The sequence below is a fragment of the Antechinus flavipes genome, chromosome 3, assembly GCF_016432865.1.
Source record: "Antechinus flavipes isolate AdamAnt ecotype Samford, QLD, Australia chromosome 3, AdamAnt_v2, whole genome shotgun sequence".
NCBI classification, from domain to species: domain Eukaryota; kingdom Metazoa; phylum Chordata; class Mammalia; order Dasyuromorphia; family Dasyuridae; genus Antechinus; species Antechinus flavipes.
Genome location: NC_067400.1, coordinates 25229953 through 25253565, shown reverse-complemented (window position 1 = coordinate 25253565; position 23613 = coordinate 25229953). Strand labels below are relative to the sequence as shown.

Here is a 23613-nt window from a genome sequence, read left to right as displayed (position 1 = left end):
ATCCATATTCAAAATCCAACTCTGAAAAGCATGATGTAGGCAAGTTTTCTCTGGTAGTAAAGATTGGAGCTGCCATGCTATAATTCCCAAAAAATTAGCAAGGACAGAGACTCAGAGGGAAAAAATGTCTCTCAAAAAGTCTCAAAAGTCAGATATAAAAAAGGATCCTTTTGGATTACTTGTAAAAAAAACCCCAATATTTGCCAACATATTTTGTTATTATATCCATAATTTATGGATATAGTCTTCTCCCCTTATCCCAAATAAATTTTCATTTTTATATAGAAAAAGAATTAAACAAAAATTAATGATAGATTATCTGGCAACAGGGTATATACCAATCTTCACCTATAATTTCCCACCCACCTTTCTACCAATGTCAGAGTAGTCCTTTCTTCTTTCTTTCTTTTTTTTTAGGTTTTAGATTAGTTTTCACAATTATTATCTGTTGGCTTTTTTATTATTTACACAATTGCAATCTTTGTGTATATAATTTCCCCATTTTTTTTTGCTATACAACATTTTATCTAAGCTTTTCCATCTTTGTCTGAATTAGTCATAGCTATCAATGTTTATTTTGCAATGTTCCATCACATTCATATAACACAATATTCTCAGCCATTCATTCCTCAATTGATGGGCTCACACTTTATGACTTTGATCTTGAAGAGTATTAATTGGTCTAACACTTTGTAGATGATCATAAATTCATGTTATGCATAAATGGTGCCTTAAAGACTAATTCTTAATCCCATTGGGAGCAAAATTGGTTTATGAATACACTGTTTTCCTTTGGAAAATAAATTACCAACACATTGCATTGTAAAACTAAAGAAGTACTTTGCAAGGTCGATGCTCTTCCCTTTCTGGAGATGAGGAATTGGAAGAAGCAAGTGAATATACTTGACTCCCATGTCAGAGGTGGAATTTTAATCCAGTTCATTCTGACTGCAAGTCCAGCACTTAATCTTCTCTACCATACTCTTTTGCTACATATTGAACTTATTTCGGTAAAACTTGAAACCACACACACTTTCTTTCCCCCTCAACATAAATTGTTTTCTGCAAAAACTCATTTTCTGCAGCAAGGAAACATTTAAAATATTTATGGTAACTTAAAATGCAGTGTTAGTTATACCTAAGGGTCTAAGGAATTATGGTATATATCAGAATGCTTAGATGGCTACGCTGAAAAGCTGTTGTTTTTATGTTGTTCAAGATGTCAGTATATGTTATAATTATTTTTTAGGGGAAGAATTTTCGGCTCTGAAGTCATTCCTCTCTGCCATACCCCCCAAAAGGCAAGAATTTACATTTAATCTTGCCAATGCCCTCTACCTTCAGGAAGGATTCCTGGTGAAAGAAGAGTATCTCCATAGCAACGAGGCTTTTTTTCAGAGTGCTGTAAAACTGGTGAATTTCCAAGATGCAAAGTCCTGTGCAGAGGAAATCAGTACCTGGGTGGAAAACAAAACAGATGGTAAAGCTGTCCATTTTCCCAGAATCCTTATTTGCTATTCATATTTGTGGTTCTATATGCCTTCAAGCTGGGAATGACTGGTTTTTGTATGTTTTTTTAACGAATACCCTGAGCAGAAACATAGGCACAAAGGAATTAAGAAGTGAGAAACTCTACTTCCTTTCACTCTTATTGTAACTTGGACGTAAAATGGAGAGGAATTGAGAACAGCTAGAAGACTAATGTTCTTGACGTGAATAACATCGATTTTTTATGGTTCACCAGATAACGGTGAACAGCAATTTTTGCGCCAGCCCCAGCTTCGTGGAGTCACTCGTTTATTTTTGTCAAAGAGAAGGCAGCTGATGATGTACTCACTCCATTAGTGACAAGTGTTTTATTTCCCACATTTACTGTAAATCATTAATACCCCTTGGTTAAATGTGTCAATGCTTAGCAGCATATTCTGTTAACCCTCCTGGCAACATGCCTCTCAAGAAACTTCATCTTTCCTCCAAGTAAATGAAAGAAGACATAGTTTGGGACTTCCCAAATCTTTATTGAGGGATAAGCCTTTTATCTTTTTCTCATATCCTTCACAAGAAGTCTTAGTTCAAATTTATACAACAATCTAATGTTTGCAAAGCTTTTTACATAACAAATTTTGACAACACTATGGTGTAGTTATTGTCATTGCATAGATGAGGAATGGTGTTAAGTGTCTTGGCCAGCTAGGATCTGAGGAAAGATTCCACGTTAAGTTTTTCTGATTTCAAGTCTAATGCTTTATCCACCATGATACTGCTTCTCCAACTGGCCAATCAAATAGAAGAGTAGACACTTCCTAGCACCTTTGATTTAGAACACAAAGGAAATCATTATGTTTATGAGCAAATGCATCTTACTGCCTACATTTAGAGTCAAAAGGTAGTCATTGTGATAGAGTTTGGTAAAATTTCTTTCTACATATACTTTCCCTCCAAATTATTTTTCCAGAAATGTTCCTCAGAATGAAGAAGTGCCATATTTGGAGGTAGAAGAGCTAGGTTTTCATTCTTTGCCTGCCATTTACTACCAGGGTATTTTTTGACATCTCTGTCTATCTCTGTATCTTTCTCTTCCCTCTCTTTCTTACCCCCTCTTTTTCTCCTCTCTCCTCCCACTTCCCCCACCTCTGTCTCTGTCTTTCTCTATCCTCTCCTTCCCTCTGTCTCTCTGTCTCTATCTCTCTGTGTGTCCCTATGTCTCTGTCTCTGCCTCTGTCTCTCTCTCCTCTCTCGTCTGTCTCTTTCTTCCTTTCTGTCTCTCTTTCTATGTCTTCTTTTTCTCTTTCTGGCTCTCTTTGTGCCTCTCTTTCTCCTTTACAAAATAAAATGAGGAGGTCCAACCAGATAGTCATTTTTTAACCAATTTAAAAAAATGTTTCTTTAAAAAATAAACAAACAAACAAAATTAGAACTGTGGGGCCTCTAAGGCAGGATCTATGAACTTAGAGCAAGGTGAATATCTTCCCTCCCCTCGTCTCAGCAAAATGGAAGAAAATTGAAAGGGAAGGAAAGCAGATTGTTTATTTCCATTGTGCCTTCAACCAGATAATCATTAAGAGACTTTACTATTAGGAAAAAAGGCCAAGTAATTCATTTACAGCTAAAATAATAAGATTTTCATTGGATTTGTTTAAAGGAAGTCCACACATTTTAATTTGGGATACCTAGATGAGCATAGTGGGCAGAGAAAAGCCAAGAAAGGAACGATGTAAGAGTGGCATTGAGTTGAAGCATCTGATGCTTCCACACTAGGAGTTTCTGTCACTTAGGCTAGATGGTGCTTCAAAGAGAAGCAGAAATAAGTTTAAGAAATAGAACCAAGGATATCATCAAAGATCCTTGGACTTGATTGACCACTGGCCACAGAAAGAGCATAGAATCCACTGGTCTGGGTAGTTTAGAGGGAAAGAGATATAGACCTTCTTAAAGTCTTATTTTCCTTCCCTCTGATATCACAAATGAGGTGAGGAAGTGTATCAGTTATCCAGGAAGATGGAAGTTTCTTGTTTCCAAGATTCCAGATATAGATTCTAGACATAGAAAATTGCAGCAAAGGAGCATGGTAGGAAATGAGGTATCAAGAAGGGCAGAGTATGCATACAATTCCTTTCCAGAGAAGCTAGTTTTTGTATGAGGACTACAATAATTTTTATAGTATTTTATATCTATAATCTATGAACTAGTAGAAGCTCTTCATTTTATCAGGGAGAAATCTGAGTTTCAGATAATTGAAATGATTTGCTCAAGATCACTCTGGGAATGGTCACAAAAGTGGGGTTTAAAGTTATTTCTTTTGATTCCAAACTGTTATCATGGCAGTACTCTGTTCCTCTACAGGCTTGAATCATTTGGGAATGTGATGGTGCTCCTTCATTCTGTCTGTGGGACCCAATTTCTCAATCTCTAATAAGAAAGTAGAATTCCCTAAAACAGTTCTGTAGATTGTGAACCAATGGAAATACATGAGATTAGGGTGATGTGGGATAGAAGTTGCTGCTGGGATATCTGGCACCGGGGTGCAAGGAAGGGCTGGATTAGCAGAGATCTTGTTTTGCTTCTTAATACCTCTTACTTCTAAATTTGAATCTAATTGACAATGTATCAGAGTGGGAGGGGACCACAGAAGTCATTTATACTAACAAATAAGAGAACAAGAAGTCCCCTTACACCAGAACTTGCTAGTGCTATCCAAACTTTCCTTTATATCTCTGTTAGAGGGGAACCCATTATCTTCTGGGGCAGCTTGTTCCATTTGGAGATAGCTTTGTTACTAATTGGTTTTTCTGACGTAAAATCTAAATTTGTATTTGCAATCTTCACCCATTATGTCTAGTCCTAACCTCTGGCACCAAGCAGACAAACCTAATCCTTCTTCTATATAAAAAGCCCAGTGGGGACTGGAAAAACAAAGCATTTCAGCAAACTCCATGCAGTCTTTCCCTGCCCTCAAACTGGAATGCTATTTTAAACTTCAATACCTCTTACCCATAATGAGAGATACAGCTAGACTGGCTCTGCAGTCAATGATTAGGAATTGAGGATTGATTGGCCACTCATACTGTACCATTCACCCATTAGAAGTCCTTGATTTAAAGACTGACTCATCCTATCCCCGATGCATATGACAGTTACATTTCAGTATTATAATATCATTTAATCAGAAAGATGTTTACAAATTTACACAGAACAAAGGGGAAAAGTTGTTCTATCCTTCTTTCTCCTCTCCCCTTCCCTAAAATACAAAAACTTATTAATGGTTATTTTGCCAGTTTTTATAGCTGGGTAGATGGTGGATATTTCAATTCTAAGTAATTTCCTGAATACCTACCCCATTTCTCTCTTTCTCTCTGTTCGTTCTCTCTCTCTCTCTCTCTCTCTCTCTCTCTCTCTCTCTCTCTCTCTCTCTCTGTCTCTTTGTCTCTCTCACTTTTTTCCTCTCTTTTCCAAAGGAAAAATAAAAAACATGTTTTCAACTGAAGACTTTGGTCCTTTAACAAGACTTGTGCTGGTGAATGCCATTTATTTCAAGGGAACCTGGAAACAAAAATTCAGAGAAGAAGAGACACAGCCAATGGATTTTACCGCTAAAGATGGCTCTATAGTCAAAGTACCAATGATGAAGATGCAACTGAGGACAAAATTAGGTAATTTTGAGATTTACTGCATGAGGAAGGAACCCCCTGATCATTACAGGCCCAGGGAGAGGAGTCAACCATTTACATCTGGGTAGGGGGTTCCCTATAAGGACTATGGATGAAATCCTAAATATATAAAAAAAATAGTGGCAACTTTTCACCTTGAGTACATTTATTTAGCAATGTCCATTGGAAGACATTTATTTGCCTCCCTGCCTCCTACCCACCTACTTCACACACATTAAATAGCCAAGACATATCAGACTTGTTACTTTTCCTTGTACATGATACTTCATTTCCTACCTTTGTGTCTTTGTATTGGCTGTTTCCCATACTAGACATGCTCCCCATCTTCACCTCAAATCACTGACATCCCTGTATTCTTTCAAGCCTTAACTCAGATGATACCATTTATAAGAGACCTTCCCAAGTTCCCCTAATTACACCAGTCTTCCCATTTGAAATTACCTTTCTTCCATTCTTTACTATCATGTAGATATCTATGCATTATCTCCTCCATTTGAACATAAGCTACCAAACATTTAGCCCAGTGCCTATGTATATGGAATATAACACTCAATAAATGTTTTTTTTTTTTTTCATTGATTGAGCTATCTTCTCCTTTTTTGATTCTAGGTTACTTCACTCATTCACAAATGAAGTACCAGGTGGTGGAATTGCCTTATGAAGGGGATGAGTTTAGTTTAATTCTCCTGCTTCCAGCAGAAGATGTTGACATTGAGGAAGTAGAAAAAACAATCTCTGTGGATCAAATGCAAAGTTGGTTTAGAGAAATGCAGGAAGAACATGTGGAAATAAGCCTTCCTAGGTTGGTAATAATATTTTGTTTTCATTCTAGTCTCTTTTTTCCTTTTGTTGTACTCCATCTACTTCCTTTTCCTTATCAAGGATTCAGAATAGTAGGCTGAAAGATAATAACTGTTTGAAAAAGACTAATGACAGTGAAAAGAAAAACAAATACTTTCTGAGGTGGCATTCTATCTGTTGGCACTAATATGGAACTGACTTAATTTGGAATATATCCATTCTAAGGGGAACTGGATTCAAGAGCTCAGTTTTCTGTGGAAGGGATAAAGAAATGTAAGACTAGACTAATACGATTAAGTGGAATTATTATAATCATTTTATGCCATACCTTAGGTTTCTCTCAGTTTATTCTCCCCGTAGAGCTTAAAGTATTTCCCTTGTCCCAAAGTAAGGATTTTGATGGAAAATAGAAGAAGCCACCCTTATCTTTTCCCCCCAAAAAAGAAACTACAGCTCTTGAACATTAAATCTAACATGTACAGCTATAATAAAAGTAGGGCATTTCCCTGTGGCGAGAATGGTGGGAGAGAGTGGATAAAAGGAGATATATAAAGGATCTCCTCAATAGGACTGCTTTAAATGGAATTAAAATAATATATGCCTAGCTATTAACAATTCTGAATGAACTTATAATTTGTAATTGAGACCCTTTATCCATTTATTTATTGTTTTAGTGTTGCTGCTGCTGTTATTGTTTTTACGTAGACTGGAAGGCAGCACAACATAGTGCCTAAGTTTGGGGTCAGGAATCAAATCCTACTTCCAACATTTACTAGCTATGTGATCTGCAAATTACTTAATCTCTATCTATTTCGGGGAACTTCCTTGGACATATATGTTAACAGTTTTTACGATCTTATCTAATTTTTAAACTATGATACTAGAATACTATTAAGTCAGAGATGCATATATACAATGTTAGTGAAGGGAGTTCCCATCCTTGTCTCAGTGCTCACTAAATTCCACATTTATTCACTGTGGATTTGTGTTCATCTTAACGGATATTTTGGGACTGGGTTCTAACTTATGACAAGTACAAGTTCTTTCTATTTTATATTTTTAATGTAAAATAGGATCATAGGAATAGCTTCAAAGGGATAGAAGGGGTTTTAAGAGATCATCTTGTCTTCTCTCTACATAAAACATTTCTATAATAAACATTGCATACATTTATGATTTCAGTATTAAAGATATCTTCACATATTCCTAGAACCAAGTCTAGCATTTGTTATGTATTCTTTTTGTCACCTTTGAATTCTTGCTCTCTGAACCTACATTTAAAGGATCTGGAAGGGACTTTAAAGGCCACCTAGTTCACCTCTTTCCCCTGTCCCATTGTATACCTGAATAACTGAGGACCATAGTGACAAAGTGCTACCCAAGATCATATAATTAATAAGTGGCAAAGCAGGAATTTGAATGAAGATGCTTCACTTCCAAATCCAGTGCTCTCTCTATTGTACCATGTTGCCTCTTTTTTTTTTTATCTCATCCTAATCAAGACTTAACAAGAAGCAAATTGGAATATCACTTTTCTATTAGTAAATTTCTTTCTCTAGGAAGAAAAAAAAACAGAACTTTATGTTCAGAATTCACAATGTGGTTATTAATTAAAACATTTGAGAAGCAGAATGGTGCAATGGAAAGCACACTGGATTTGAATTAAGGAAAATCTGGGTTTAAATTTACCTCAGTTACTTATTAGCTGTATAATCCTAGACAATTCCTTTCACTTCTCTGACATTTTCCTTTTCTTCAAAATGAAGACAATAATAACATCCACCTCTCTGCTTTATCAAAAACACCAAATAAGATAACAGTATTTGTAAGTCTTTGTAAACCTTCAAGTGTTGTATAAATATCTGTCATTATAATTGCAATAGAAAAGTCAAAGAACATAATCTAAATGACCTAAAGGCCATTTTATAGATGAGAAACTGATAGATTAAAACAAAGTGACTGAACCCAAGACCACACAGGTGATTACTGATAGAGATTTGATTGAACAGAGATGTGATCCCTTGGGCTCTTTGTAATACTTCGTATTCATCAAGTGGTCTTTTCCATCCCCTTCAAACAGGAGTCCCCAATTTTTTGAAATAAAACTCTGAAATTGTTTACTTTTCATGGGTAATATGAAGCAGATTTTGGTTATTTGGCTACTGGTAAAAACTCAATCAATAGTTTTACAGGAATGAACAGTAAGTTTTCAACACAACCAAAATCTGGGCATGGTTTCAACATGGAAATATGTCTTCTAGTTCTAAGGAGTTATTTATGCCAGCTTTCCTCTATTTTCACACAGGATCACCCAGATTTATAAAAAGCAAGAATAGCCATGGGAAAATGGAATTGTCTTTTCAGTCTAATTCAACTAGATTCACCTTCAGTTTATAGTCATCAAAATCAGAGCCACTGCTATGGCAAAGTCATAAAATATTCTTTCTTCATTTAAATATAAGGAAACACAATCATTTATAGAAAAATGAGTTTACAGAGAGAATTTCTAAAGAATATTTTAAAAAGATTTATAGATGCCTTTCATTTTGAAGTCATCATTGTTTCTGGATGACAGCAATAATGTATTAATGTATTGTCTTCCAAAAATTCCTTTAATATTAACTATTTCCAATTTTTGTCATGTTTGCCAATTTAATTAGCATGAGAGTGAAACCCTGCAAGTTCTAATATTTACCGTCCTTATTATTAATGATTTGGGACACAATGTTATATGTTATTGATAGTTTCCCATTTTTCTCTTGAAAACTTTTCACACTATACGATGATTTAGCTATGCCTCAGACGTTAAGTATTTTTGGAAGTTTTCTATATGTTGTAAATATCACAGAATTATTCGTGTAATTTTATTTTAAAAAATGTGCATTTTCAACAATTTTTTATTCCACCTGCATGAATTTTATAAATGCAAAAGATTTTTGCATAATCCAAATGTTCTATTTTGTCATATATGTGTGTGTATATCTATGAATACAGAGATAATGGGGAGAGCGGAGAGAGAGAGAGAGCAAGAGAGCTAGAAGTAGGAGAATAAAAGGACAAGACAGAGTCAGTAAAAAGCAGATAAACAATGACAACAATAAAAACAATGTGGTGGTAGAATAGAAAGCCAGTACTTGAAGCAGAGATGGAGGATGTGTCTTTGAATGAATGATGTGACAGTTCTAGGCAAGGACTCACCATTCATTGAGTCACTTTCATGCAGAAAATTATTTCCTGCGTGTTAGGCAGGGAGCATGAAGGTGGCTCTTTCACTTTATGAACACTTCTATCTTTTGTTTAAGATTTTTTCCCTTAGCCACATATCTGAAAAGTACCTCCTTCCATTTTCTTCCAACTTATTTGTGTGTGTGTGTGTGTGTGTGTGTGTGTGTGTGTGTGTTTACCAGTGAGAGAAAGAAGCCAAAGCACAGAGAAAGAAGGCAGTTGAGTTATGATGGTTAAATCTGGAAAATTAAGGGAAATGCTCATACATTGTGTATGAACACATTGTATAGATATTGCTATTTAAAAATTAGTGTGATTATATGGTAAAGGTTTCAGGTCTAAACTTATTTTTCACCAAACTGCTTTCCAACTATTCTGTAGTTCTTGTCAAATAGTTATTTCTTCAATAATTTTAGTTCTTGCATGTCAATTGATTCTGAATTTTCTTTAATTAATCTATTTCACTATTAATTTGTATCTTAAAAATCAGAATAGCGTTGAGAACAGAGGGAACCTCAAAATTAGGAAGACCTAAGTTCAAGGTCCACTTTAGACACATGCTAGATCTGTGACTCTATAGTTTCTTTAACTTCTTCATGACTAGACAACTCTCCAAGAACATTCAAATATAGAATAATTATTTATCTTCATTGACAGAGGGAATTTGTTCATTGAGAGTTCTTTATATCAATAAAATCAGATGATTATCCCTTTATAATGGAATATAAATTATGGCAATAATAAGCACCCTTTGTTTTAATAGTTTTCATTATTTCCCATGATTTTTTTTTCTGGTAATATGATTGGAATTAAGTGATTAGCTAAAGATCACACAAGCAGTATGTGTCTGGGGACAGATTTAAACTCAGGTCTTCTTGATTCTAGGTTTGGCACTCTATTTACTGTGCCACCTAGAGCTACTATTTCCCAGAAATTCTAGACTTGATATTTTCCCAAGGAATTATGTCTTTTTTCCCTCTAGTTTTATAAACTATAGCATTGCATGTTCCTTTAGTATAACACTAAAGATGTAAATTACTTTTTGATAGTATCATTTGTTTTAATATATTGAGAAGATCCAGCCATGATTACTAAATGTCTTTCCAATTTTTAAATATTTTCATAAGGAATTATTATATTTTCAAATTTATGTCTTTTATATATCTTGATATCTTGATATATGCCCATTTTTGTTTTTATATCGTATCTAATACTCAAGAACATTTACTCCCACAAACCTGTCTGTGAACAACTTATTTTTATAAGTTTAAATAAAAAAGTACAAAATGGAGGCCATGTTCACACCGTAAGAAGACTTTTTTAGTGTTTTATTGAAGTCAGGTTTATTTTAAATATTGAATGATCAATGTAAGATATTATCCTATATAACTCTATAGTAAGTAATAGTATAACAACAGGGATTTCTACTATATGCTAGGCTGTGGAATGGAACTCCTAGTTCTGGGAGTACAAGGACAAAAGAAAAAAAAAACAGTTCTTGCCATTAAGGGGCTTATATTCTAACAAGAGAGGATGATAAATAAAAGTGAAGTGAAGAGGAAAAGTAGAAAGGATAATATACTGAAACAGCAATGTGGAAGAAGGGTCCGATAGAGAGTCAGGAGTAAGGCAGCATGAGTCTAGTCAAAATCACAGAATGATGATTCTGAAAAAGTATTTAATCTATGAAAGAAGGAGGCCATAAGCACAGAGAAAAAGAGATAGTTGGGCTATGATGGTTGAGTCTGGAGAATTAAGGAGAATGTTCATAAATGTACATATTATTTGTGAATACATTATCTGAAAAATCTTCCAAAATGTATAGTTAGCAATAACTCACACCCTTTTAGTTTGGCAAGATGATTTCATATTGCTAGACCATTTAAATGAATTAAAAATGGGGAGTTAGGATGAATTGATCTCAAAGCTTTTCAGGTTTCTTAAGGTCAGTGAACCTGTTTCTTTAGCTGTAAAATGGGGATAATAATAGCACTTACCTCAGAACTAGCGTGAGAATACATTGAGATAAATTAGTAGGTTTTGCAAAACTTAAAATACTTAATAAATAAGACTTTTTATCAATATTATTAATATCCTTATTATATCAGATTTTTTCAGGTAATATAAAATCCTGATATTTGAGGCATTTTCTTTGTGATAGGAAAATTAGGTTAAAGAAAAATTTAATGATTTGTCCAAAGTCATATATATATAATTAGTGGATCAACACTAAAACCCAGGTCTAGATCGAGGAAAATGTAAATTCCTGGAAAAAAGGCACCATTTTGAACTTTGAATATCTTCATATTCTCAGCACCAGGACCAGATACATGAGGCCTACTTAATGAACACTTACTAATCCATTGATGGATGGTGTTGCTACTCATTGTTAGCAGATCCAATATTTAGTTATTCCATATATAATTTGTGTTAGGGCTTGGCCACATGGTATGGTGGATAGAGAATTGCTTCAAAGTCAAGATGACTTTTGTAATCTTACCTGTCAAATATATTGACTATGAGACCCTGACCAAATAAGCCACTTAGCTTTTCAATTCCTAGGCAACTCTTTAGGGCCATAGCAGTTACTGATCTGCTTTGGAGGAGGGAACTTCCTCAGCTGGGAGGACTCTATGCCAATGAAGGCATAGGTTTTTAAAAAATAAGCCACACGAGTACCTACTTTACAGAATCATTGAGAGGGTCTGATGAGATGCTTCTTGAAACTCTCTTTGCTGAACTTAAAGTGCCATCTATAGCATTTATCTGTACTCCGACTAGATTGGAAGCTTCTTCTTATCAAGCATCAGAACTTGTAATTTCTCTTTCCTCCCTCTCACCTCCTTTGCTTCCTTCTCTTCCACCTCTTTCTCTCACTATCTATCTTTTTCTCTGTCTCATTGTCTCTGTACATGTCTCTGTCTCTCTGTTTGTATCTCTCTCTCTCTCTTTCTTTCTCTCTCTCTCTCTCCTTCTCTTTCTCTCCCTTCCTCTCTCTCCTCTCTCTCTCTCTCTCTCTCTCTCTCTCTCTCCTCTCTCTCTCTCTTCCTCCCTCCCTCCCTCTCTCCCTCCCTTCTTTCCTCCCTTTTTCTCTCTCCCTCCCTCCCTCCTCCATTTCTCTCTCTCCCTCCCTCCCTCCCTTCTTTCTTTCTTTCTTTCTTTCTTTCTTTCTTTCTTTCTTTCTTTCTTTCTTTCTTTCTTTCTTTCTTTCTTTCATGATTTTGCTAGTATGGAGAGTTCCTTGTGGGTAACTTCTTCTGAAAATTACAGTCAGAGATAAATGGGAGGTTTATGACTTGCCCAAGCTCACACAACCATTGTATGTGGGATTTGGACCTAGGCCTTCTTGACTCCCAGGAAAACCCAATTTACACCACCATGTTGCATCTCAAAAGTACATCAAATAAATATTCTTATTCTCATTGTATATGTGGGAAAAATGAGATCCAGCAAAGTTAAATAATTTGCTTGGCATGATAGAATCAGCCAACAGGTGTCAAAAGCCAATTTTGAATGATGCTCTTTTGTTTTTCATGAACAGCACAGTAGCTATCCCAGATCAATTGCCATCTAGGAAAAGTTTACTAACATGAGGCAGTGCATATCTAGTGAGCACTTCATAAATGCTTTTTGCTTGTAGACTGGGCCAATCTAGACCTTTCATGTCCATTTTCAAGCCTATATAACACAGGTCTGATAATAGTCATTAAAGGTCTCTTTTCTCTAGGCAAAATTAAAGAATAGAACATTTAGCTGTTTTCTTGGTATCTTTTGACACTTAGTCTAGGGGACATTTCTAATTGAAGAAGATTCTTGGGACCTCAAATTTAGAAATGAGGTAAAAGACCTCAGTTCAAATCACCCATTGGTGCAGATGATGAAAATGAGATTCAGAGTCTGGTCCAAGATAATAGGGGCAACTAAGTGAGGAAGCAGATCGAATTCTCAACTTGGAGTCAGGAAAACCTAGACAATTCCTAGTTGTGTTGCCCTGGTTAAGTCACTTAATGTCTGTTACCATCAGTTTTCTTATCTGTCAAGTGAGGAGATTGGACTCAGTGACTTCCAAATTTCCTCCCAACTCTAAAACTATGATCTATGATCATATAGCAAGTGGTAAGTAACCAACACGGTAATCGAACTCAGGTCATCTCACTCCAAACTCAGATCTGCTTCCACTTCAGTATTGCTTCTTGAAGGTATACAAAATCCATCCATGGTGTGGAACACTGGATATCTCTCTTATCAAGTAGCAAAGTGGATAAATTGCTGCACATCAAGAAGATCTGAGTGCAAATGAAACCTCAGTCATCAGCTGTTTTAAGTTTGAGCAAATCATTAGATCTCTGCCTGCCTTGGTTTTCTCATCTGTAAAATAGGAATGAGAATATCCTTGTTTGACTATTATAAGGATAAAATGATATGTTATTTGCAAAGTGCTTTGCAAAATTTATGCTTATGATAATGTACTGATCTCTAAAATAGAGCATGGCACAAAACAGCTTGTTCAAGTATTCTCTTCATGGTTAATTTAACAAAAAAAAATTCCACTGAGAATATTTTTCCAACTGTTTCTGAGAAATTAATAAAAACTAGAAGTTTTAACTTATATGGGGTCTGGGAAAGAGGACAAAACTTGATTAAATATAAAATATGACGACTGCAAAAAAGTATTTCATTTCACAGTCAATTATTGTTAAAAATAATCTGTTAAGAATCATGGAGAATGTTTCAAGCATTTCTTTTTCCCCCTACAGGTTTCAATTAGAACAAAAATTAGATTTCAAGGAAGTTTTCAGAGCTTTGAATATAACGGAGATATTTGGTGGTGGCTGTGACCTTTCAGGAATAGCAGGTAGTATGATGGATGATTGTGATATTATTTCAGATATTTTAAAGTATGTTTTCAGGTTGTATTTTCCCCTTAGTTATGCCCCTTAACTACTTGATTTTCAAACTTAAAACAATATACCCCATAAAACATAAGCATGGACCACATAAATGTCACTTCTGTACATTTTAACTGCCAACAAGCTCTCAGTATGCTTTCTGCTTAAATGGTTACCTTTGTGGAGCTCAGAAAACATTTTGGAACTGTTAGTTAAGCCTGGTAACTGCAATTTTTAGTGTATTTATGGAGCTAAAATGGAACTGTGAGTCCTTATTTCAGACATTTTCATTTCTAGATCTCTAAAATGGGAATAATAACTTCATAACCCTCCTCTAAGAAAAGCTAATAAAAACTCTCATAAACCATTTTGCAAATGCTAATGTAGGAATATTAAAGTCCTTGAAACAGTCATCTGCAAGCTGCCACTACTCTCTGATCTAGGATACAGAGAGCATCTCTATCTAAGATTCCAGTACATTTTAGTGCCAGGCCACTCTGGGCCAACTATGACCAGGGAACTGGACACAGTATGGGAAGGTGCAAAGATGAATAAGGCATAATTCCCATCCTCAAGGATTTTATACTAGGTTGTACTCAGTAAATCTTAATTAGACAAAGGTTTTCCACTGAAAATCTATAGCACAAAACTGGTCACTGAATGCCTCTGTTGAGATTATACTACAGTTGTCGGTTGACATACAGAACATAGCACCTAGAAGGTCTGTTTCTTCTTTGGTGAGTGAGTAGAAAGCAGTGTGATAAGTTAATGCCATTGAGCTCCAGATCCAATCAAAGATCAATCAATGCACAACGGTTGGCTCACATATGGCTTTTTAGAAGTTCAGGATGTGTCCTTACAACATGAAGGGAAAAGCAAAATTGTTTTACAGATTTATTGATATTGTTATTTTGCTGAATTGCAAAGGCAGTAAATGCTTATTATTGATTGACACATCATGTTTTCTGAAAGATCCAACATGTTAATCTGTTATGCACATAGTATAATATAAACACAATATAATATAATAACTATGTATATATTATAGGATTAAATCTTGGAAGGTCCTTAAAGAAAATGACTAGTTGTGTAATGGATGGGGCACTAGACTTGGAATTAGAAAGATCTGAATTTAAATCCTGCTACAGACTGATAATACAGTTATCTCTTCTACACTGCTACTTTTCTTATTATAGTTTTGACATATCAAAGAGCAACATAAAGAATTAAATGGAAATTTTGGGGGAGTTTTGTAGAAGCTACAGATGAAATACAAAGGCCAGCAGATGACCTCTTTTTGCTTTTCAAAATGCTTCCTATTTATTTATCCTCTAAAATTTTGCTGCAGTAAAATTTTCCAAATTCATCTTTTTCGTTTTTGTAAGATAGCAAAACTTTTATTACTAAAGAGTTATATTATGCATAGTAAAACAGGGAAGTAGACTAATCTCTTCTCATATACTAATAAAATATAGGCCTCTACAAAGAAAAAGTGTATGTTTTACCAAAAGAGTAAAAAGTGTGTGTTTTACTCTGAAAAGAATCTGCATGGCAGGGATCTGATCAAGAAAACTTTCACTGAAATATTAATGGGAAAATGGAGGGACGAGGGTAGGGGAAGAAAGATACAAAATAGGAAAGGCATTCTTTGTCTGTCCTCACAGCAAAATTACTTTATTTCTCTCCCATCCAAATACTTTTCCCTTTCCCCATACTTCTACTTTTGGAATTTATATATAAGTGTTTGAAGGGCTATTTCCTCTTATCTCTCAATTTATTTGATTCCTTTCAACAAACCAAGATAATAGATCTTCCATTTTCTATCATCTTTCCTATGCCTTCTTATATATCACCTATACAAGTCCTAGAAAGACATTAACATATTTATGAGTATCTTGTAAGGTAAATTTATTTATTTATTTAGTCCTGAAGATGAACATATTTAAAACATTTAAGTAACTCTTATTATATTTTTGCTTGCTGTGGTCTTTCATTTCTTCTTCATATTGCTTGTTACATTGAAGACCATTTCATCTTCTGGAGGAGAGAGAAGCAAAACAAAAATTAAATGGCTCTTCTCTCTCTGTCTCTGTCTCTGTTTCTGTCTCTCTGGCTGTGTCTGTCTCTGTCTCTCTGTCCGTCTGTCTGTCTCTGTCTCTCTGTCTGTGTGTCTCTCTCTCATTGTCTTCAAACAACAGACCTATCTCTGCCCTGATTTATGTTTGGGTTGGAGGTTTAGAAGACATAGATCCCTTTAGAATAAAAGTTTTTTGAGAGTAGACATTTTTTCGATGTTTATACTTGTATTTCCAGTGCCTAATACATAATATGCACTTGTTGATTCTGGACTGATTGATAAATTTTAGTGGATTCTGAAATGTAACCTTGATGTCTTCCTCCCTCCCTTTCTCTCTCCTCTTCCTTCTTTCTCCATTTTTCCATATGTAATTATGTCTTTCTTCCCACTTTTTGGCCATATATATATATATATATATATATATATATATATATATATATATATATATATTTAATCTTAAGTGATCAGAGAATTCCCTGTGTAGTTCCATTATTTTCTTTAGACAAATTTATTTTGTCACTGACATGAATCTCAAGTATAATTATAGAATTGCAATTAAAATAACATATCCCTTTATGATATTACCTTTTATAATATTCTCAGGCTATGGAATCATGTCATTTTTTTCTCATAATTTTTTGAAATTTCATTTCCTAAAGCTTAAAGTATATTTCTATTACAAATTGCAAGTTAATTTAGTTACTTTTCTTCCAGTATTCCTGTTATTGCTTTTCCAACCACTATATTTTCCTGTAAGTTAGAACTTAGTTCAGATTATTTCTCTTCATTCGTTCCTCTATTTTCTGAAAGATTTTCAAATTACCTGAAGAGTTTCTCAGATGCCCTACTTTTAGCAAAATTATACTTGTAGTTCTAGTAGACTTTAGATTTAAACTTAATTTTTCCATCATTAACTTTAAACTTTGTCTCTGAGTGAATTGTGTAATCTATAATAGGAAAGTATAGTCTGTTCCCTCTGTCTTGTGAAGCGATCCATTATATTTTCTCCCAATACTATTGCTTTGCTTTTCCTATAATCTTCCTTCAAATACTCTCCACTGTGTTTCCATTTTTAACTGGTAATGCTATTCTCTGTACTTTTCCATATTATCTGATGTTTTTTGAATAATTCTTCTGTGGTCATCATCCAATTAAACTACAACACTACAAAATCTTAATGATATCTATTTGATTGTATATTTTTTGATGAAAATATAAAGTTCATTTTATTATTTATACTCTAAGCATTGATATGTCTTGAATCATCAGTAATATGCCTTCCTTAGTTTTTTTTTTATGTGAGAATTTCTGAAAGCTATTTATTTCTTTTTTATGCATATTTAATATTTCCTGCTTCAAATGTAATCTTGCAGTTTGAGCTTATCTTTCCTTACCTTCAAAATTCCACTGAAATCCTTCTTGCTTAGATTAATAAGTAACCTGACATATATGAAATATACTCTATTTCTTCATAAAAATTTCATCATTTTATTATTATAGAAGAGAGCAACAAACTTTCCTTTATTTCATCTTTTTTGAACATTTGTAATGTTGCTTATTTATTTATTTTAGTGATATTTCATTTTTTCCAATTACCTGTAAAGACAATTTAAAAATTCATTTCTATAACAATTTGAGTTCCAAATGTTTCTCTCTTCCTTCTTCCTCCATAAAACAGTAAGCACATAGTTCCACATATAATGTGCTTAAAAATTAAAAAAAAAATAAAATGACCAAAATGAATTGAGAGTTAGTATAAAAAATACTGAGCAAGATTTTAGTGAAATAAATATGGAGGCACAATTTTATATCTTTCTCACAAGCCTATAACTTTTTTTATTTTTCATATTTCCTGATGCATTCATAGGACTAAATTAATATGGTCTTTTATAATAAACAATAATTCATTTAATATGAAGTCTGGACTTTTCTTGGATTTGTTCTTCATTTGGGGAATTAATGCAGTTTAGTGTAAAAAGCAATATTAACTTCTCATGGATGCAGTGATCATCAGGTTTTGTTCAATTGTTTTTTGTTTTGGTTTTGTCTCTCTTGCTTAGCCAGTAGTTTCTTATCTATCTTTCCAATCTTATCTGTCTTTCACTATCTATCTTCCCAATTCTCACTCTATCATGTGATAAAAATCCATCAGGGAAAACAAACAAATAAACTAATATCTGACTCTTCATTCCTATTTTTGTAACCATTTTATCTTTATGGCAGAAGAAAGAAAAACCATTACAGTTATATTCAGTTTTTCTTTACTAACAGTATGAAGGCCTTATGCTATATTTTTTCCACTCAAAAAAATGAATATTTTTTCACTCTGTTCCCAAAGAATATGGAGTATCACATTCTGCTAAATAGCTAATTTCTGACATACTTACTACTGCTATTCCTCAAAATTTCTCTATGATGATTCTCCTTTATATCTCCTTAAGAAGAAACATTTACAAACTACTTTAGAGATAGATTCCTTTATTGAGAAAAAAAATATATTTAATTCATTTCATTTTACCAAACATTTGGTTTCTCATCTCTCAGATAGCTCCTTCTCCTTTACATACAAATAACTTAAGGTCAATTATGACCAAAAAAAAAAAAAATCTTCCCATGACACTATTATTCATTCCTTCATCCCATTTCTTCTTTGTTCTTCACTCCCACATTTCTAGAATGAGTAGCACAAAATTACTGCTTCTGCTATCTGCTACCTGCTTACTCCTTAATATCTTTCAATCTGCTGTTTGCTTCACAAATTTATGAAAATTGTTCTTCCTACCAGCAAACCTGATCATTTTTTTTTGTTCTTATCTACATTGATTTTGCTTAGCATTTGCCATTGTTGGCCATATCGTTTTTCCTGATGTTGTGTACACCTTTTGCTTCCATGATTCTACACTTGAATTGTTGGTTTTTCTTCTCTCATTGGTCCTTCATTGTCTCTTTCACTAATTCTAAATCTACTACCCTCCCTTAAATAAGAATGTATACTAAGAGTATGGCCTTGGTTCTATTCTATTTCTTTTTTTTTTTTCTTTTAGTCATCTCATTCATTCCCAAAACTTCAATGATCACCTCTTAGAAAATTGCTTCATAAATCCCAGATCTAGATCTCAAGGCTTGACCTTTCTCCAGATATATGCTTTGTGGGGTATTTTCATCCAATATTCCATTGGGTTGGGATCTCAAAGCCATCATGTTTAAAGCTGAACTTTTCATCTTTCCCCCTATATCTCTGTTCTCTTCCTAATTTTTCTATACTGTTTATGATACCATTCTTTTTCAGATCACACAAGTTGTAGCCTCAGAGTTTTCTTGATACTTTATATAGATTTAACCCTTATACTTAATGTATTCTTATATTGTCATTTATGTTTTATTCATCCATGTTTTCCATTAGAATGGAAACCATTTGAAGGCAGGCTTGGGATCTTTTTACATCTTTCTATTTCAGTATTAAATCAAATCTACCCATGTCTGATTCTTTGGATTTTCTTGGCAAAGATACTATAGTAGTCTGTCATTTCCTTCTCTAGCTCATTTTACAGATGGGGAAATTGAGGCAAAGAAGATTAAATCTCTTGCCCAGGGTCACAAAGCACTAAGCATCTGAGGATAAATTTGAACTCAGGAAAATGAATCTTCCTGACTCCAGGCCTGGTATTCTATCTGCTTACTGCTACTACCCTTGATAGACACTTAATATATAGTTATTAACTTGAATTGATAATACCTATTATAATGAAGAAAGTTCTGTCTCTGAAAGAAGAGAATGCAGGTTCAAATCCCATTTCTGATAATTCCTATGTAACTTTGACCAAGCAGTTATTTTTCCTGGGCTTCAGTTTTATATGTAAAATTAGCGAGTTTGAACTAGATCACCACTGAGGTACCAACCAGTGTATCTCTTCGAACCTTTGATCTCATTATGTTTAGAGGAAGTTATAAAAATAATAAAAGAGTTAAAAGCAAATTCCCAACAGGAAAAGATCAATGTCCCCAGTTGTGATAAGCAGTTTTATGTCTAGTTTCTCTGTTCTCCACCCCGATTTTAGCTGAACTCTGGTTCCAGAGTTTGCCACCATTGCAAGCTAACTAACTGCATGGGAATGAAAAGCATTTATTAAATGGTTGCTAGGAGCTAAGAAATGGTAAAGCCCTGGGAATGCAAATGCATAAGCAGCATGGGCTGTCACAAAGATAAGTTAAAGGATAAGATAGCTCCCTTGTCTTGCTAACAGACATGCAGGAAGCCCTGAAGTCCTTTCCCTCATTAATTCAAGACAAAGTCACTTAGATTCAGGAGACTTAGCTATGAATCCCATATTACCTCTGTGATAATCTACTTGGTTATGGACAAATCACTTAACCATTTACAACTCAACTTCCTTACTTATAAAATGTGGATGGGGGAAGAGAGTTGGGAATTGTGGTTTCAATAGTACAAGGAACTCCCAGAAGAATAAACTTCCTCCAATAATGCAGATTGGAATTCTATCTTCAAAGTACTTCAAGTCTTAGATAATTACCTAAATCAATAATTTACCCGGGGTCACATATCTAGTACATATCAGAAATGAGACATGAACTCTTGTCTTTTAGGCTTTGAAGTCACCTCGCTAACCACTATGCCTATATCCACCTATCTCCTCTCTAGGGACCTTTGAAATTGAAGTAATGATACCCCTATCACAGAGCTGTTGTGAGGAAAGCCATTGCAAACATCATAGGAAGGCAAATAATAATTTGAAGCTCAGCAGATGGTCTTATGGAGGGCAATGTGGGTGAGAATCCCTTGTCATGCCCCTCCCTTTAGGAGAGGAAACATGATTCTCCCTGACCATAGTTACCTCTGGGGCCAGGCAAAGAGCATGACTTATTCTTCACATCTCAGCTCCACCTCTCCTCTCCTTTCTCTTGCCTCCAGGGTAGAGAATGCTCAAAGTTCACTGGTACAAAGAAAAATATCAGCTTGGAGTTAATGAGATTACCTTTTAAAAATTTTAGTTTGGGACAAAGGTCACAGACTTCTTTTTCTGTAAACTAGAAAGCTTTCAAGCTTAGTACTGATTATATATTCAAATTCACAAAATATTTTTAACTCTCAGGCAGCATATTAATTGACAAGGAGGAGGGTGGTCTCCTAGTAAGCTGAACTGGGTATAATTAATTATTCATATGTTTCACCTCCTCACCCATTATGCTTTTTATAGTGAAAATACCAATTCATGATAAAATTTAAATTCTCTTTATTCAGAAAATGATTGTGAAAAATATAAATGACCAGTAAGCAACACATGAAACAAAAAGGATTTCAGGTACCTACTATTCCATCTTCTAGCATTTATTATTAAATGCCTATTATGTACCAAGCACTTTTTAGCACTGGGGATACAAAGAATGGCAAAAACTAATCCCTGCTCTCAAGGAACTCACACTCTAATGGAAAAGATGATGTGCACAAAATTATGTGAAAACAAAATGAAGATGGGAAAAGTTGGAGGTGGTGGCAGAAGAAAGGTACTAAGATGAAGGAAGACTTCTTGCAGAAGGAAGGACTTCAGCTGAGACCTGAAGAAAGCCAGGGAATGTGGAAAGAAGAAATGAAGAGTGAAAGCATTCTAGGCATGAAGAAACTTCAGTGAAAATTCATAGAGCTGAGAGATAAAATATCTCATGCAAGGTACTAGAAAGCAAAAGTCTCTGGATGACAGAGTACATACATAGCAGTAAGGTGTATTGTTGCAGTTTTTCTTCATTCTTGAATGTAGGTAGCTAGCTACTACAACTTACTGATGGGGGGTGGTGACATAGTCAGGTTATATGTCAGATCAATTTGATGGCTGAAGGAATGGCATGGGAAGAAGTTTGAGACAAGAAACCAACAATAGTCCCAGGATGAGGTGAGGAGGGCTTGTATCATGATGATGGCAATCAGACAAGAGAAGGGGGCCTATACTAGAAATGTTGTGAAGGTAAAAATGAAAGACTTGACTGGTGATTGGATAAATAAAATGAGAGAGAGATAGAGTGAGGAATAGAGGATGGCATCTAGGAGTTATGAGCCCTGGTGATGAGAAAATTGGTGGTAGCCTTTATATAGGAAAATTAAGAAGAGAAGAGGGACTTAGCAGGAGAATAATGAGTTCAGTTAGCTTTGGGTATATTAAATATATTACATCTGTGGGATATCAGGTTTGAAATGTCTATTAGGCAGTGGGGGATGAAAGACTGGAACTCATGAGACAGCAAAGACATGATGATGAGAGTAATCCAGGGTAAGGCATAAAATGGCACTTGGGTGGAGGGGAAAGAGAGTCAAGAGAAGTAGATCATGTAGAATTAAACTGCTTCACCAAGGGGTCAAGATAAAGACAGGAAAAGAATCTACACAGGGAAGGACTGATTGCTTGGAAAAGAAGTGAGGGTGGATTAATTGAGGGTAAAGGTGAAGAATAAGGTTTGATATTGCAAATCTGAAAGAGAGATGGAATTCAACAGATTATGATCACATGAAGGATGTTCAGAGTTCACAAATGTGGATATGGAATACTTGTGTATATCTGTGGTGAGGTAGAGTAAACTCATGGAAAATGAGTAAACTGAGAAATTAAGAGCTAAGGGTATTTGAGGAAATCCTTTGCTGCAAGGGCAATAATTGGAAAGGGGAGAAAAAATATGAGCCAGCCCCCAAAGTCAGTGAAGAAGGAAGGAAATTATTCTGTATATTTTTAGACATCAGTTAAAAGAACTTCAATTGGCTTATAAATATCAGTTGAATGAACCTCAAAGAGTCATTGAATGGTGGTGGTAGAGGGAGTGATGAGAAGTGGTATAGGAGGAAGGAGCAATCCAACTTCTCGATCATGATGAGTGAGTTGGAGAGTATGAATGGAGGTCAAGTCCTGGAAATAGTTGTGTCATCAGGAGAAAAGATTTAAGAAGAAAATTTCTTTGTTTCTCATGGGGCAGGGATTCCTGAAATCACAGCTTTGGAATAGGGGCTTGTTGCTGGTAGTGCTGGGATAAGGTTTGGGGGCAGGGAGTAGAGAGAGATGAGGATAAAGGAATCATCATTAGAAAAATGAGTTTGGACAGGAGGTTCAGAATCATTGATTTGAGGTGAATGTGACAGCTTGGAATTATGTTAATCATCATGGGATACATTCAGGTGGGCTCTCATTGTCCCCAAAGGTTCAGCCTTAAGTGGTAAACTCTTAGAATATCAGTGAATTTGTAGACCCTCTAAAAGGGTTTCAGAGATCCCCAGGATTCTCTAGACCATATTTTGAGAACCACTGTTGCAGAGAAATAATCTCATAGGGGAAGGAATTAGAATCTGGGATCAATGGGAAAGGCCTCTTGATAAAAGTAAAAATTTGGGCTGAATTTGAAAGAAAGTCTAGAATTAGAAGTCAGAGGTAAAGAGAAGAACATTCTAAACATGTAG

At 34.8% G+C, this 23613-nt stretch overlaps 1 protein-coding gene across 1 annotated transcript in view; it reads left to right on the top strand.

The window, feature by feature from the left end:
• SERPINI2 (serpin family I member 2) overlaps positions 1-23613 on the top strand; it is a 38308-nt gene that overhangs the window by 3603 nt on the left and 11092 nt on the right. The window contains exons 2-5 of the mRNA XM_051990483.1: positions 1250-1480; positions 4956-5150; positions 5778-5970; positions 13952-14049. Of these exons, the coding sequence (XP_051846443.1) occupies positions 1250-1480; positions 4956-5150; positions 5778-5970; positions 13952-14049 (717 nt within the window). The remainder of the gene's footprint in view (positions 1-1249; positions 1481-4955; positions 5151-5777; positions 5971-13951; positions 14050-23613) is intronic.